Below are 17,490 nucleotides of genomic sequence, written 5' to 3'. Positions count from 1 at the left end.
TCCCCTACAATCTACGCGAAATAACATCAGCAACACAGAAAGAACATCGAATCTTTTGGAACTCTTCAAGGAGACGAACGTATTTCAGAAAATATAGCAAGAACACATAGATTATATCACATGTATTTTCAACAACTTTAATGTATAATTTTAAGATATTTTGTATAGGTACAACTTAGTAGTTAGTAGTAATGTATTTTAGAAATTATGTAATGTGTAAACAAACGTAATGTGTTTCTTCAGAAAGCCAATAATCCTGGTAGTCGAGGAGTGTTTTTAAATTAAAAAAAAAAAAATCAAATACAAAATATTACACCAGTATAATGTTGTAGCTGATGACGGTTTCACGATATACCCGATAATTTATAGGTAAAAGCTTTTTTTTAGAATACATCAATATACCTACTCAGATCACATTTCTGTATTTAAGTACTGGAAGTCGAGTTTTAGCCTAGTATATAAGTTATAATTAGGGTTGTAATTTAATCAGCAAAAGAATGTAACTTTTCTACTGGACACTGTGTCCAGTGTCCATGCACTAGGTATTGGGCCACCTGCCGGAGAATGCATTCTAAAAATGTCTATAAACTTGTAAACTATGGTTTGTATGGTTCAATTTGACCTGCGACAAAGAGCTTGAGTAGAAAACTAGATTACATTAGATCACAAAGATGTCTGTAAAAGAACATATTATTGTGATTTATCAATAGACAGTATGCTGAATATAATATATATTATCTTAATTAATTAAAATATATAAATTATTATTATTATACATGAATTATTAATATTTATCTTATTATAATATATTTTATATATTATTTATATCATCCTTAAGAATCTTCAATTGTCGACATTCGTCGGAGACTATTAACTGTTCTAATACTTTCATCGAACAAAATAAATAAAAAATAAACCAACAATAGACGAAAAAGTTGTTGAGCATTGCATAATGTAACTTGGACTCGCACATTTCGTTAGGTTCAGGTTATTTTCGAAAATATCTCGATGCTTTCAAGTTTCAGTTCGGAGAGAAGTTAAAACGGACGAAGATTCCTCCGGCAGCTGAGTAATGCACGTCTGCAGCACTTCAGATATGACATAGGCGCACAGCTATATAATATGTTTCACCGGAAGAGTCGATGTTTATGCGTAGTACGTTTGTTTTCATATTATTTTGGGGGCTTACATTCAATTTTTAGACTTACATTAAATAGTTATTGACACGGGCATGTGTGACGTTGAAAGCATATATTTTTATTCTCGAAATCACGACATATTATCTAAAATACGTGAGCTCGAACAATCTAAACGCCGCATTTGATTCATCGCGACTCACGGCAGCTCCGTTAATACGCAGGTACCTATTTTGCCTACGCTATACGCCGGGTAACACATTGGGTTTGCGTGAAGTGTATAAAACAATATATTGCATATTATTTTATATTTTATAAAAGTTCCTGATACGTCTCATAATTATTAATATTTACACCAATTTTAGAGTAGTTTAATTACCCTGGATATAGGTATTAAATATTTTAGAATTATATATTCAACTATGCTTTTGATATAACAATGATAATGATATACAATAATACACTCCAATAAAAATTGGTCGTTATTAAGACTCACAGTTACAAAATGATGGCACGTTCACTGTTTTGAAATTTATCATCATTGAGCTTCATTAGTTAAATAAATAATAATAGATAGATAAATTCAGTTTAATACTAAAACTAACGAAGCTTTTTTAATTAATATGAATGAGATCTGCTGAATGTGCTAGGTACGCAATTGTAAGACAAAGACAATACCTAAATTTAAATCATTATTACTTAAAAGTTATTGCCTACTTTTTAATTTACATCCAAATATCCAATCATACTAACATAAGTTTTGATCACTGCTGATATTGTGTTAACCTTTAATCAGATCTATATTTTTTAAGGTACGTGGCCCGACAATGTGAAGCGCATTATGACAAGTCTCAGACTGTAAGTTTTTATTATTAATAACATAAGTACCTACTACCTAGGTATGTTGCATATTTCAGAAACGAATCGTTTTAAGCAAAACAAATTCAATATTCTTTCGTCGTTACCCAATTTTTTTCGGGTACGTCCTTCCCCAGATTGGGAACCGCTGTTCTATAATACCTATTTATATTATCTATGCTTGTAACATTCCTAAACATTAATATAATAATAAAATCTTTTGACAAAACTATCTTGTGAGGTAGGTACTTACCTTATAAGTGAAATACAGAAAGAGTATTGTACTATATTTTAAGTAGAAATGCTACCAGAAACCACCTTAAAAATTAAAGATTGAAGTATTTTTTCTGTCTTCAGACGCAAAATAAAAAAACAATTGTTTTATTATAAATATTATTATTCCCTAAAATAAACCCGTGTCCTTCAACTAACAATATCATTTATTGTATACCTACTTTAATCTTATTTGTATTATTTTCCTCGACATACATGGTTATATTAGGTAAACTGGCACATGCAATACGTCCCGATACCAAGAATGGTGTTCCACTCCGTGCTTGAATTAAAAAGTCTCTAGTTGAATTTTATACTTAAACCCTTCAGCACTAAAATTTAGTGTACACTAATATTATAACTGGTATGTAAGAAAACAACCAATAAATTTAATAATTTTTATGATACTATGTGGTATAAATATATGGTCAAAAGTTACAGTTGGAATTTCATTATGTGGGAGATACTAACTATCCAGATTTACAGGGAAGGTGTATTTTATACAAATACACACTGATCACAGGTATAGGCAAAATGGCCAAAGAGAATTAACAAATAACAGTAGTAATAGCAATTAGTTTTGATTAATTTATGATAATACAACTTTTATTGTATAATGAGATTTAAATATAAAATACATTTTAATAATAATATTGACAATAAAAATACATTAAAAACAAAATAATAATAGAGTAAAATGCAATAAGATATACAATTTTTATAAACATAAAAATAATCGTGCAGTTATTAGATAATTCAAAATCTTGAAAAACTATATAAATTTAATTCTTTTTGCTCATAAATAAGCCAAATAATTTGTTTGGAGTACTGCTGGCTCGTCTTTTATTAGTATTGGTTTCTTTAGATTCTTTCAATGTGATTTTCGGATTATTCTAAAATTAAAAAAAAATTGTAAAATTTAATTATTCATTTGTAGCACAACATATTATATAATATACATATTAATGGTTCTAAATTAAAAATATCATCACAATCTTAAATTTATAAACAATGGTATAAATGCAAATCTGATAATGCATACATTTTATCAGCCAAGATTCTATAGTACTTGCTAATCATGATAGAATACAGGTAAAAAAAGCAATATGAACTACACATTGGTTTTATACTTTTTAATGGCAGAAATTTTAATTATATGATTATTTATTGCACATTTTAAGTTTGTAGTGCTCTTTACTAATGCATACATTTTAATATTATATTATTATTTATCTTGAAATTTTAATAATAATAGTTTAAAAAACGTTATTTTGAAGATAAGTTAAATATCCTCATTTCATTGCATTTAATTGATGCCTACACATAATAAATCAACATTTAACATAAATATTTAAAATGATTTTATGGCATATTACAAGATTTTTTAGGTTATACTTAAGTAATTTTTAGTGCTATGAATTCCAAGATCTATATATTATAATTTTTTAAATCTATTAATTTAGTGTTTTTGGTTTCCATCCAAGAAATCAACATTTTATTGTTCAGTTCAAGACCATATTTTTGAGTTTGACCCATCTCTAATGATTATCAAAAAATGCATATTTGCTAAATTAAGGTAAACGGCTTGTTTAATAATTATAAAATAAAAACCATCTACAAATATCATCCTATTCAATGAAAAAATGATGGTCCTGATAATTTTTAAAATATGAAAGACAAAATTAATTTTAATACAATTTGGCATCATATAAGAAATAATTTAATTTACTGACAATTAATTAGTAAGCAGCATTAAGAAAAATCAAGTACAAAATGAAGTATGTAATTGTATATAAAATTACAATGAGGGATTAATTAGTTTCTGCGTAAAAATATGAAGGTGTTTAAATTTAAATAATGTTTTGCAAATTCATAAATATTTATTTGTAAAATAATTATAAAAAACATACCGATAAAGACACACGACCTCCATTTTTACTTGGAGTTGGTGGTCCTGGTTTCTTATAAGATGTCTGAAAATAAAATAAAACAAATATTATATTAATTATAACACTTAAATATATATGAAGTAATAGAAAAATACCTGATTTCTATCTTTTTTCTTGGTACGATCATTTGGGATAAGGTTTTCAGTCTCATAATCACTATAATTAGCTGTTGTCTATAATATAGAGATTAAATTTAATTGATTATACAAATTATGATTGGTTCTAATAAATAAATAATAATAAGTCACCTTAATATCTTCTTCTGAAACTAATGAGGTATTTGGCAAGAAATTGGTCTCTGCAGCATAACAACTTCTTAAATGTGGTGGACAAAGCGAGTTGCGGGCTTGTAGTTCTGACAGTCTTTCATTAAATTGTTTTTTATTATCATTGAGTCTCACCCTACCCTGTTTTAGATCTGAAAGGCATGAGTGGTTGAACATTTCACCTTCCTCATCTTCTTCTTTTGGAAATATTTTACCTAAGAATATAATTATATTCTTTAATGTCTATGGTTGGGTCTAAAGGGTTGTTGGTCAGTTTTTTTTTCTTAATATGATAAAGGTAGCCACTATTTTGATATAACTACATAAGACAGTTTTTTATTTATTTTTTAAATGTACAAAATAATTGTTTAAAATAATATCATGCATGGTTATATTGATTTTATTTTAATGTTGGTATAGAAAGATAAGTATACATATTATTAATTATAATATTCTTTGCTAATACTACTATATTAAGTCTCATAGTTTACACAGAAATAAAAAAGCTATATATATAATAACTCTTTATTTGGCTGATTTTTTTTTAATATGTCTAATAAAATTTATAATATAATATATAATACACAAATATCATTGATTTTATAAAGATATGTTCACACTATAATACATGCATAATAAACTTTATTGAGCTTTAATAGAGCCATACATAAAGGATATGCTCTTTATTTATTAATATACTTAACTAATTTATTCTAATTGGAGTTGTATATTATATAGTAATAACTTTCAGTTTGAGTTACAGTTACTCTCAGTTTAAATGCAATTAACAAAAATTAACAGTTACATTTCAACAACAAATTAATTGTTTTTATATTTGTTTATATGGAAAATTAGTTGAGTAAATTAAGTAATCTTTGTAAAGACTTTCTTAATAAATTATTTTTTTTTGTAATGTTGATGACAATGAACATCGTATTATAGTGTATTCCAGAATTTAGATCTCATACATGTTGCGTGAAATGGCTGACACGAGATAAAGCATATTTATTATTTGATTACAAACATAATAAAAGCTTAAAGCATATTAAGTAACAGTAAAACCATTATTAATTATCCAAGCAATATTTCTGGTAACAATGTATTTAAGTTCATAAATAGATATTTTACATATTAAATTAATTTTGATCAACAGAAGTATTAATAAATTAAGAGTAGCAAAGCATATTTATTATTTTATTTTCTAATATAAATGTAATATATTATGCAAACCGCAACCAAGTAAAGATCCAGTTTAAATTTAAAGTTTTGCAACTAAAATTATTTTTATTCAATTTGTTATAAGTTTTAGGTTTTTTTTAATTTTAAGAATCGTTTTGAAATTGGCTTAGACTAGAATAGAATTGTACGGTCTAAAAAGGTGTAAAATATGATGCAAGTATGCAAGATAAAAATATGCACCAAATTAATACAAGTTGATAACAAGACAGGTAAATCAAGTCCACATAAACCTTGGTAATAGTACCTATCTAATTATTTCTCTTCTTTGAAGATCATACTCTCAGTTTGAATACGCAAACGTACATAATTTTGGTCTCTAGACTATAACTCATAATGACTAAAGATTAAAGTTTCATATATTATAAGCTAGAAATGACCATTTTAGTAGTAAAAAAATATTTAAAATATGTCTCATTATTTTGGATGGGTATTGAAGTAATTGGTATTAATTTATTATTATTATTTAGGCCATGGGTTCTCAACCTTTTGAGGTCCATGCCTTCTTTCAAACTATTTTATGAGTTCACGCCCCACCTCCTTACCCGCAAGGCACAGCGTAGGAACAGCATGTTTTCATTTTTCGCGAATTTTTTCAAAATTTTCAAGACCCCCTGAAATGTTGTCACGCATCCTCCAGGTTGAGAATTACTGATTTAAGCAATAGTGTTTAAATAAGATAATAGTCAAAAATATTAATAATGTTAGATTTTTGTTAGTAACGCACCAGACGATAAGCTGAATTTTTTACCAATTCCTGCAGGCACATTTCGTTTATCTTGGTAACAACGAGTGGTCTCTTCCACTAGTGACCTGAAATTATAAAACGATACATAAAAATATTGAACAAAAATATTATTTGCTATAAATTCTTACCTCATTTGACCGGCTGAGTTAGACTTTGGCAATGTAAAAGAATTATATTTTGGGAGAGTGGTTGTCTGTAAAATAAGTGTACATAAAAATGACTGTTCAATACCTTAAACTTTTAATTTATAATTTTTTTCAAATACTTACTGTTTCAGAAATCACGGACATTTCAAATGGTAAGGACATTGTTGATTCTCTTCTATCTTTTTGTTGTAACCTTAAATATTTTTCACTAACTTCCCATAACTGTTGACCGAGTTCTTTGATGTGAATTTCATCTTTAGATATCTATTAAAAAAATGCTTATATTAATAAAAATTAATAGAGAACTTACAAAACATACTTTGTCCTTGTATTTCGACAGTTTAGCTTCAAAATCTTGATGAATTTTTGCTTCTAAATCTTTACAAAATTGTTTCTAAAAAGAAAAATACAATTGATATTAATATTTACTTAGTATGATAGTTTATTTCTTTACCATTTGTTCTCGTTTTCGTTCAAACTTCTTTTCATATTCTGAAGTTACATACTCTTGAGTTTTTTGCTGCACTTTTGTCATTTTATAAACACATTCAGTTTTCAATGTTGACATTTCAGTTTCCAAACGTTGAATGGTTTTTTGTTGACTGAAATTAAATATATTTAATTTATTGTTCATGATAAATTTAGTTAAATTAAATACATACGTTTTTGATAAAGCAAGTAATTCGGTATAAGCTTCATTGGATTCATTATTAGTATGATTCATTATTTGTTCGTTTCCTTGAGTTTTTAAACTGATTATAAACACTTTCAAGGCTTCAAATATTTTTTTCACCCTTTCAATAATTGAGTATTCATCACAGTTTTCAACTCGTGCCAATTGAATACCATTTTGTTCGATAAATGTATCAGCAGAAGTTATAACTTCTACTAATGAATCATGTTGATGATCTAGTATAGGTTTGTTTTTAATTTGATACAATGAATTCAAACAAGTTTCAAAATATGTTTCAACATTTTTTCTTTCATTCTTTAGCATTGATTCAAGTTCAACTTTCACATTTTTTAAGTAATTTATTTTCTGGTAAATATCTGTTATTGAGTCGTTCTTCAGTTTAATTTCAGATTGCTTATGGCTTAGTTGTTCTTGAGCTTCCAATAATTGTTTGCTCATTTTATCAATTTCTTCTGTGGATTCTTGACGTAAGTTATTCAATTGACATTTCAGTTCATTCAATTCTATTATCAACGACATATTTTGGCATTCTATTTCTTTATTTTGTTTATCAAAATCCTGTAATTTATTTTGATTTAACCCTAAATCAAATTCATTTTGAACTAAACATTCTTTGAGCTTATTTATCTCATTTACCAAATTATTTTTTTCACACATTAATGAATTGATTTTCTCCACTTGTTCAATAGAACATTTATTATGTTCATCCAATTCCTCTTTCAGATTAATTAGCTGTTCCTCAATTTCTTGTAGTTTTGTATTGCTTACTTCAAGTTTTTGAGTCATTTTGTGTTGAGTGTTGTCTAGTTGTTCTCTAGTATCATTCAGCTCTTCTTCTAAGCATTTTTTTTGACTTTGAAGTTCTTCCAATAATGTTTCAAATTTAATCAATTTAATATCATTCAATGTTAAAGTTTTTTCTTTTTCCAATAAACAGTCTTTAAGTGTTTTTGTTTCATTTATTAAATTATCTTTATCTGAAGTCAAACTTGAGATGGTCTTTAAAAGTTGATCATTTTCCATTTCTCTAGTTTCTAAATCTAAATTCTTGCAATTTACTATTTCTTGTAAACCAGATAAATTGTTTTCCATTTCCTCAAGACGCTGTGTTAATTCCACTTCCATTACAGTCTTTTCGGTTATTATTTTATCATTCATTTCTTCATACACAATTAATTTTTCTTGATTAGCAGTAATGTCATTATCTTTTTTTAATAAAGTACTTTCAAGCACATCAATTCTATTTATCAAATTATCTTTTTCTGAGGTTAAATCAGTAATTAATTTCACTTGGCAGTTATATTTACTAATGTATTCATCAAGTTCAACCTGTTTTTTATTACATTTTTCTAGTAATTCTATGTATTTGATATTTATATCCTCAAGTTCTTCCTTTGATTCTTGGCATAAATTTGTTAATTTCAACTGGCTTTCATTAAGTTCCGATACTAAATTCGTCTTTAATGTTTGTAATTCATCGTACTGTTTTTCACAAATAAGAACTTTTTCCTCCAATGATTTCAAAGTACATTCATTTATATTCAAACATTTTTTAAGTTTATCGGTTTCTTCTTGTAACCTATCTTTATCAGCATTTAAAAGAGATATTGTTTTTATTTGTTTATTTGACTTTTCTATTTGTTTCTTTAACTCTTTTTGTTCTAGAATTAATTTTTCTTCAATTTCCAATGTATTTGTTTCATTGTTTTCCAGTTTTAGAGTAAGATCTTGATTTGCATTTGTCAATTTAGAAATAGTTTCATTTAGTTGCAATTCTAAAATTGACTTTTCATTATTCATCATGTTTAATTTTTTTTCTAAATCATTAATTGTGTTACTACAATCATATAATTTCCCTTCGCATAAATTGAATTTGTATTCATTGTGAGATAAAGAATCGTCAAGGTTTTTAATTTTATTGTTAAGATATTCTTTTTCGTTTTTTAATTGGACAATAGTATCTTTCTGCTCACTGCACCACTGAATTTGATTTTCCAACTCAATATGTTTGTTGTTCAAATTTTGTTGTACTTCAATAATTTGTTTATGCAAGTTTTCTTTAGAAACTGAATATTCTGATATCTCAACTTCAAATAATTTTATGTCTTCTTCCTTCTTTAATATAATGTTTCTCAACTCTTTTAATTGTTGTTGCAAGTCAATATATTGATTTTCAGAAAATTCAACTGTTTCTTTCAATTTAATATTTTCTTCAGTGGCTTGTTCAAATTCTATTTGTTTTTGATTTAAATCTTTATCACTTGATTTTAATTTTTCTTCGAGTTCATATTTTTCCAAATGTAATTGAGAAATTGTTTCTGTTAGCTTACTACATGTCATTAGCTGTTCGTCAAAATCATTCTGCTTTTTATCTAAAGTGTCTTGTAATTTCTCAACCCTTAATACACACTGATTGTTTTGATTTTCTAATTCATTTTTCATATCATTAATCTGACATTGAAAATCTTCATTCATAGATTTTATTTTCAATTCATAGTCTTTTAAGTTTGTTTTTATTTTATTATTCTCAACTAATGATGCATCAAGTTGTTCTTTTAACTTATTTAAATCTAAAGTAGATTCTAGTACTTTCGCGCATAAATCATTATTTTCAGAAGATTTTTGTCGCAAAACTTCATTAAGCTCATTTATGATTAGCTGTTGGCTACACTGTTCTGATTGTAATGTTTCAATTCTATCTTTATGGCTGTTAATCAGTTTCAGTTGTTGTTCTATTTCATTTTCTTTAGAATGTAAAATATCTACTATTTTTGTTTTTTCATCCTTGAGATCTTTCAATTCATCAAGATAATATTCCAAACAGTTTTCCATTTCACAATTTTTTTCACTAAAATTTTTCTGTTGTATTTCAATTTCAATTTTTATATTTTTTAAATGGGATTCCAACATAAGTTTTTCTTGGTACATAGTTTTCAATTGTTCTTCTTGAACACCAATTATTTGGTAATTTTCAGCCATTTTTTCTTCATAAAATATTATTATGTGTTCTTTGTTTTCTAAATTATCTTGAACATTTTTCATATTATTTTCTAAATCCATCAAGTTTTGATGAGATAATTTTTCTGAATTTTTATAGTCATCAATTATTGACTCCAAATTTTTTACTTTTTCATCATGTTCTTCATGTATAGCTTCAATTTCTGTATTAGTTTTGGTTAAAATTAGTTCAATCATAGTTTTTGATTTTTTCACAGAATCTATTTCAAGGGACAATATTTCTATATCCTTTTCTCTTTTATTTAATTTAGAGCACAGTGATTCAATATGATTTTCATTGTCTTTGATAGTATCTTTAAGATGCTTAATTTTTGATTCCAAATTATTTTTTTTCTTTTGGCATTCTTGAAGTTCTTTTATTTTGTTTGAGAATTGGTCTATCAGTTCATCCTTATGAATTTCATAGTCATTCAACTTTTTTTCTAATGTTACTATTTTCTCATTCAATTCTTCTACATGAATTTTGGTCTAGAAAAACCATAAAAAAAGGAATAAATAAAATAAATTATATGATATTACAGTTATAAGTTAATTTAACTGGCAGGCTATTTTGTGCAATAATGTATTATTAATTAGTAGTTCTTAACTCATTATGCTCTTTGGCCGGGTGACTGATATAAAATAAAATATTGGGAGTATTCATTAAATAAACAAATATTGCTACTTCAGTTTTTTAATTTTAGTTGAAAGTATGTCTTTATATTTTTCTTTCTCATATACCTATAACATGGGAAATTTGTGTTTTTCATTTTTAGCTATAAAATAATAAATAATTAAACTCTGTCCCAAAAGTTAATATACCAGGCAACAGGTTTTTTTCTGGCAATGAGTTCCTTTTACCAATGAACTGTGTAACCTAACAATAATTGTAGAAGTGACAGTTTGAAGGGGAAAGGTATGTAGAACTAGTTTATTATTTTCTTTTGAAACAGAGTACAGGGTGAATTAATCTATTATTAATTTAAATGTAAAATTTTATGTAGGACATTGTTATATGCTTTTAATGATTTAAACTTTAAGCCAAATTATGAATATTTCAGGTATATACATTAAAATAATAAAATTCTACTAGATGCCCAAAATAATATTTTTACATTCAAGTTTTATTATAAGTTCAAGCAATTTTGCTATGTTGTACATTTCTAAAATGAATACATCACATGCGTGTGTAGCATATTTTTAATTGATTATTAGTGCTACTTGAATTAAATTTATATTGCAGGAAACATAATGTTAGATGTGTTTAAAACCCTCTGTTAGTCACTTTATTGGTTTGAACAATTTTAGTTACTCAGGATAATATTAAACCCCATGTGATAAATTTATTTCTGGAATGCATAATTTCAAATTTCATAGATTATATTATTTTTTTGCTAAATTTTTGTCTTGGATGTATGTATAATTAATATTAAAATAATTAAATGTGATTTTTTTTAATATTTCACAAGTAATATGAACATTCATTCCAAATTAATTAAAATATATGAACAGAATATCATATTAATACTTTTATCACAAATGATAACAAGGGTGGTGGAGGTTCATATGTTTTACCTCCCAACAAACAAACGTTTTTAACAAGTCGGGGGTGTTAAAATACCCTGTAGTGACAAACAAAAGGTTAATTTTATTATAATAATAGCACTAAATGTTAAAAATTGTAAGGTGTTTCAAGTGACTATCAATATACCAAGGTAAATAATGAGACGACTCGCATTAATTAGGTAGCTACTATAATATTTAGCATATATACGATGAGTAATATTTTAAGTATGAAATTGTGTAAAAAATATTTATTGATAATACTTACATTTGATAGGTCTTTTTTTATTGATTTGTACTTATGCCTGTACTTTTCTTTATCATGTGTTATTTCTTCTAATTTTAAACAACTCAATTCATTAAATAATGTATTTGAAGTCATAGCATTGTTCTCTTGACCGCTTATATTTGTTGGATTATTTGTAATTGATTTATTACATAATTCATCTTTTAATGACTGAAATAAAAATAGTCATACATTTTATAAAACATTATATTTTATGATAATAACTCATTGAATATATAGCTCTTGAGATTTATAGTTTGAGAAGACGTGATTGTACTTTTTTTAGTCAACCACATTAGATAGTAATTATAAAAAATGTCATGATAAACATATGGATCAGCATTAATATGTCCACAACACATACACTTTTAGGAAAACATAATAGAGATAAAAATATTGGTTTTCACTAATACAGAAGCTCTTTAGCCATAAAGAAACTAACATTTAAACAAGATAAAAATATTAGTTGTGTTGGCTTACAAACAGGTTAATGCCACATCTATACGTTTATTTAATATCAATATAAAGGTCATGTGATGTTGCAAAATTAAACAGTTCAATAGTAGATTATAATCTATAGACCTGAAATTGAATATAAATAAACAACACTCTAAATTCATCAAAAAATTTGTCATTTTCAAATAATGAGAAAAAGTAAACAAGTCATTTAAACTAAATCATGACCATTTTCTATTAAGTCAAGCTGAAATTTTAAGTATAAAGCACATTCATTTTACTGAACTCTATACCATTTAAGGTAAGACATCCAGTATTTTATAAACTTACTATTATTTCGGTGTCTTTTTTTTGTATGGTTTCTTCAAACAATTTCAAATTTGATTTTAACAACATATTTTCGTTTTCAATATTTTCAAACATTAAAATAAGGTTATTATAATCTAAAGTTTTCATTTCAAACTATATAAAACAAAAAGATTAATAAATTAGTTATAAAACTACAAGAATAATTATTTAGTTATCACAGACAAGTCTGACCATATTATTTCGGTGAAGCGTATTCTTTCACCTTAAAAGAAAGTTTGGATACCATTTACTTTACTTATAATATACCTACAGTGCATACACTGTATAACTTAATTACATAAATGAATGTAGGATTTTTGGTTAGATGCAAATTTTAGGATATCAGACAGATCTCATATGGCTCAACTTCAAAGCCATCACTGATAGTCCAGATAAGTAATTTATAAAAATCATAATTTACATACTTTTCCATTAAGGTCTTTGTGTTTTTTCTCAAGTTCTGTTACTTGCTGCTTTAATTCATTGCAATTCATTTCCAAATCTATTTTATCTCTGTTTAATTTTTTTATAATTAAATCGCTGTCTACTCTTAAACATTCTGGAGATGGGTTTGGTTTGGAATATTCTTTGATTTCATCTTTCAATATTTGTAATATTTTATCTTTGTCTTCTAATTTATTACCTAAATTAAACATTTTAAGTAAAGCAAGTAATTTTTAAAAAGTAAAAAACAATTTACTTTTTTTTATGCATTATATAAAAAATATAATAAGCTATATAATACATGCTAATAAATAATAGTTTGAACATTTCAATTAGTCTTTTATAATTTACTTAATAGTGAAATATAATTTAATTTTAATTTTATTTATATCAAATGTATATTTCTATATAACTAATTACAAATCTTAAAATGTATGTATATTTGATTTGTAAATTGCATATTATAATTATTTACTTAGTTTTGTATTAAGATCTTGCAGGCATTTAACATTTTCAGCTAACTTGTAGTTTTCTTCACATTCGTTTTTATAGTCCTCGGTAAGTTTGGTAATAAGTTTTTCTTTTTCTTGATTTATCAAGGATTGAGATTTTGGTGACTATAATAATAAATGATAAAATTATTAATTATAAAATAAATGCAAATAAAACCATTTATTGTTTAGTATTGTAAGTTTCAATAACATTAAATACCATAAATCATGAATCAGTATTAAGTATAATTTAAGAAACTTTGGGACGTATAAACCTATAATCAAAATACACGGGGGACCAAGAAATATATGATCTCAATATTTGCCGGGTACAGAATGTCTGTAAAATCAAGTTTTTGATAGCAATAAATGTTCATTTACCCCACATGGTATATCATATTATACTTTTCCTAAGCATAAAATGTAGTTAGTTAAATATACAATAAAACCGCCAACCACATCCTCTTAGAATGCTGGAGCAACAAAAATGACAGAAGAGATGCCGACCTGCCAGACCAGCTCTCTAAGTCACTGAACCCTGACCCAAGCAACAATAAAAGTACCTTAGAATTTATTAATAATTCAAAACTAATCATCAAAAATTTAAAAATTTAACTATAACTAACATATATTTATTTACCATACAGTGTATAAGAATGTAAATTAATTAACCAACAATGTACAGTAGTATGTAATAATATAAAATAATGTTAGTTCAATGGCCACAGCTGCTGTGGAAATATTTTTAAACGTCTTGAGCTTGTCCAACATACTTTATTATTCCAAAGTTGGATCGGTTAAACACAAATATATATACACTGCTATGAGAATACTTTAGAAAATGAGTAATTAATTTTATAAATGTTAATAATACCTGACAAAATTCTTGTAAATAGCTTCGGCGCATTGATTTTGATTTGATTGGCGTGTCGTTATTTGAACATATTTCTATCCATACAAATTTTTAAAGTACAATTATTTATTTCAACAAGTATAATTAAATTTTAAATTAGAAATAATAATTTTAACATTTACCTGAAACGTTATTACAAGTATGCTTAGAATCTTTTAATAACAGTAGTGCCTCAGAAATATTTTGTTTAGTGAATAATGAAGGTTGTGTAGCTTCTAAGAAATTTGCTAGAAATATTTGTTCTTCGTTATCCATTCTCTCACTCAACTGATTTCTGTACTGGTCATTAGTACATTTTAATAATGCATGTAGCAAAACAATGACACATGCATAAATTGCATTGTCTTCATTATATAAGTCTTCATAGTTTTGAACTTCAAACTCACAGTAGTTTGCTGTTTAAAATTATTTTTAAAAAATATTTAATAAAAAAACTTTTGAATAAATTCACTTTCAAATCAAATAATACCTTTTATAGTGTTGTAAACTTTTGTATCATCTGTGCTCAAAGCAGAAGAACATTTCAAACAAAATCTAATTGAAAAGTCAAAATACAATTAATATTTTATAATACTAGGTTTTAATTAGAATTACAGCAATGATGAGTTGCATGAGACAAATAAGTAACTAAATGGTTCCCTAAAAATGAATTGATTAATCATGGGCTACTAAATCATGTTTAAGAGACCATTATTGATTGGCTTACTATTGATTTATTAATGTTTAGTGATTGTTTACTGCAACCCAGCATAAGTATGTTAAATCAAATAAAAATGAATATAATAGTTTATCACAAAACATTTTCTAATTTGTTAGCAATCTATATTTTAGGACTAATTAATATAATAAATGAAATACAATACTTACACATCATCAACAAATTGTTTAAATGATGTACTGGATATGAGATGTTTTGTATTTGAATATTCATTGTCATTAAATTCATCAAATAAACACATCTGAAAATTATTGTGTATAAATAATAATTAATAATAGTAATAGTAATAACAAATAGTATATGCATAATAATAGTATGTTATAATAGTTATCAAGTTAACAAAAGTAGGTACCTATTACATATTAAATGGCCATTCTACCAAAAAGTCTGGTACATATAATTAGGTAAAAGGAAAAATATAATGTGATGCACAATCAAACTTAAAATTAGTATTGATATAAATTGTAGGTAAATGATTTACCGGACAAAATTAATAAATAATCTTGTAGGTACCAATATCGGCAAGATATTGGAAAAATATATTATTTTAATTAGTTATACATACATATACAGTGGAATTTTTCAAATTAAAATAATTAATTCTAAATTAAGCTGAGAAATCATTAAAATATATTTGTTCTGTCTTTTCTAACCACAGTTGTTTGATTTAAAGAGAAATAAAAACTATAACATTCGACTTACCCAACGAAGAATAGTGCTTTCAAAATTCTCCATTTTGATTTAATATAACATCAGACACATGAATATTGAAAAATGAAAAATTAGCACGTTATTACTAATTCGATAGCCGGTAGTTTATAATAATTTTTCAGCTTTTCGGTTTCGGTATTTTGAGTACGAGACTTCGAGAGTAGTCTGTGGTACGACCGTCGACCGTTAAAATAAATACGTAAATACGTTAACCTGTTAAGCGTTATATTATGTCCGACACTTTGACGACCGACGATTACGACGAAGAACTTACTGTGTATATAGATAATATAAGTATTATGACTACGACAGTAGGACTATGGACAAGTATTACCATATTATTATTATGTATCTTGTTATGAGTGTTAATGATTACGACCATGAACTAGTGACTAGTGATTACGGCCCACTTGAACCACGAAAACGAAACAACTACGATTCACGAACAGTACGAACCATTACGTTATCAGTAAAATTAACCGTTAACGGAATTTAGCCAATGCCCAACCGGTGAATATTGGTAATGTAAACAACATAGCGTAAACAACAACAAAACCGTGTTCCAAGGACGCTGCAGAAACATACGATAGTCTTTGGAATAAACTCGTCGAGGCTGTAGTTGAAAGCTGGTCATTTTTTCGTGCATTTAAACATTGTATACCAATATTAGGTACTTATCGTGTACACATACAAAAAAACAACAACACATCATTGTAAAAATACACTCATCGCTCAGCTCAGAGTCCAAAGAGTTATTAAATATTAGGTTAAGGTAATGGTACATCGACATTTTCAAACTGTATGTAACGCAGATATAAAAATGTTGAGAATCTCTGCGATAGACGATATAGCAATTTGCAAACCACTGAGCCAGTAAGCCACACAACAGTATCAATGTTAAAATAGATTGAACGAATATACTATTATAATTTATAATGCGTATTCAGATAAACTATGTATAAAAATATGAAAAAAAAAACAAAAAATAATAACTCATAATGAAGAATTATGACTGCAAAACTGTTTGAAACAAATTACGCCATTTTGCTCCAAGTTTACCTAGTTGTAATAAACTAGCACAATATTTAGTGGCCGCTGTATATTTTATTTAGTATTGATGAATTCATTACAAGACTTTTTACAAGCAAGTTACAATTAAAAATGTATGCACACCTCCAAACTCGAATGTCGCCGGTAGGTAGGTACCCAAAAAAATAAACATTTATTTTGTTGTATTTGTGAATATATTTTTTTTTT

General features: G+C 26.2%; 1 protein-coding gene across 2 annotated transcripts; it reads right to left on the bottom strand.

The window, feature by feature from the left end:
- Nucleotides 1-2,932: 2,932 nt before the first annotated feature.
- LOC111033821 (putative leucine-rich repeat-containing protein DDB_G0290503) lies at nt 2,933-16,564 on the bottom strand. Of its 2 annotated transcripts, none has more exons than XM_022314748.1 (19): nt 16,225-16,564; nt 15,672-15,763; nt 15,274-15,338; nt 14,927-15,199; nt 14,766-14,839; nt 13,876-14,017; nt 13,382-13,599; nt 12,939-13,070; nt 12,135-12,323; nt 7,275-10,792; nt 7,067-7,214; nt 6,932-7,006; nt 6,736-6,876; nt 6,595-6,659; nt 6,470-6,531; nt 4,465-4,697; nt 4,312-4,389; nt 4,178-4,240; nt 2,933-3,160 (listed from the first exon to the last, which is right to left on the bottom strand). In XM_022314748.1, the coding sequence occupies exons 1-19, from the start codon at nt 16,255-16,257 to the stop codon at nt 3,050-3,052; spliced, it is 5,712 nt and encodes a 1,903-aa protein (XP_022170440.1). In that variant the 5' UTR covers nt 16,258-16,564; the 3' UTR covers nt 2,933-3,049. The 2 variants fall into 2 exon arrangements, with proteins under 2 accessions (XP_022170440.1, XP_022170439.1); XM_022314747.1 differs by having other exon boundaries at nt 6,446-6,531; nt 16,225-16,563.
- Between the last annotated feature and the right edge of the window lie 926 nt (nt 16,565-17,490).

Source organism: Myzus persicae, unplaced genomic scaffold (genome assembly GCF_001856785.1).
Source record: "Myzus persicae strain clone G006 unplaced genomic scaffold, MPER_G0061.0, whole genome shotgun sequence".
Taxonomy (NCBI): Eukaryota; Metazoa; Arthropoda; class Insecta; order Hemiptera; family Aphididae; genus Myzus; species Myzus persicae.
Note: the sequence above shows the minus strand (reverse complement) of the source record. Positions and strands in the feature narration are given on the sequence as shown.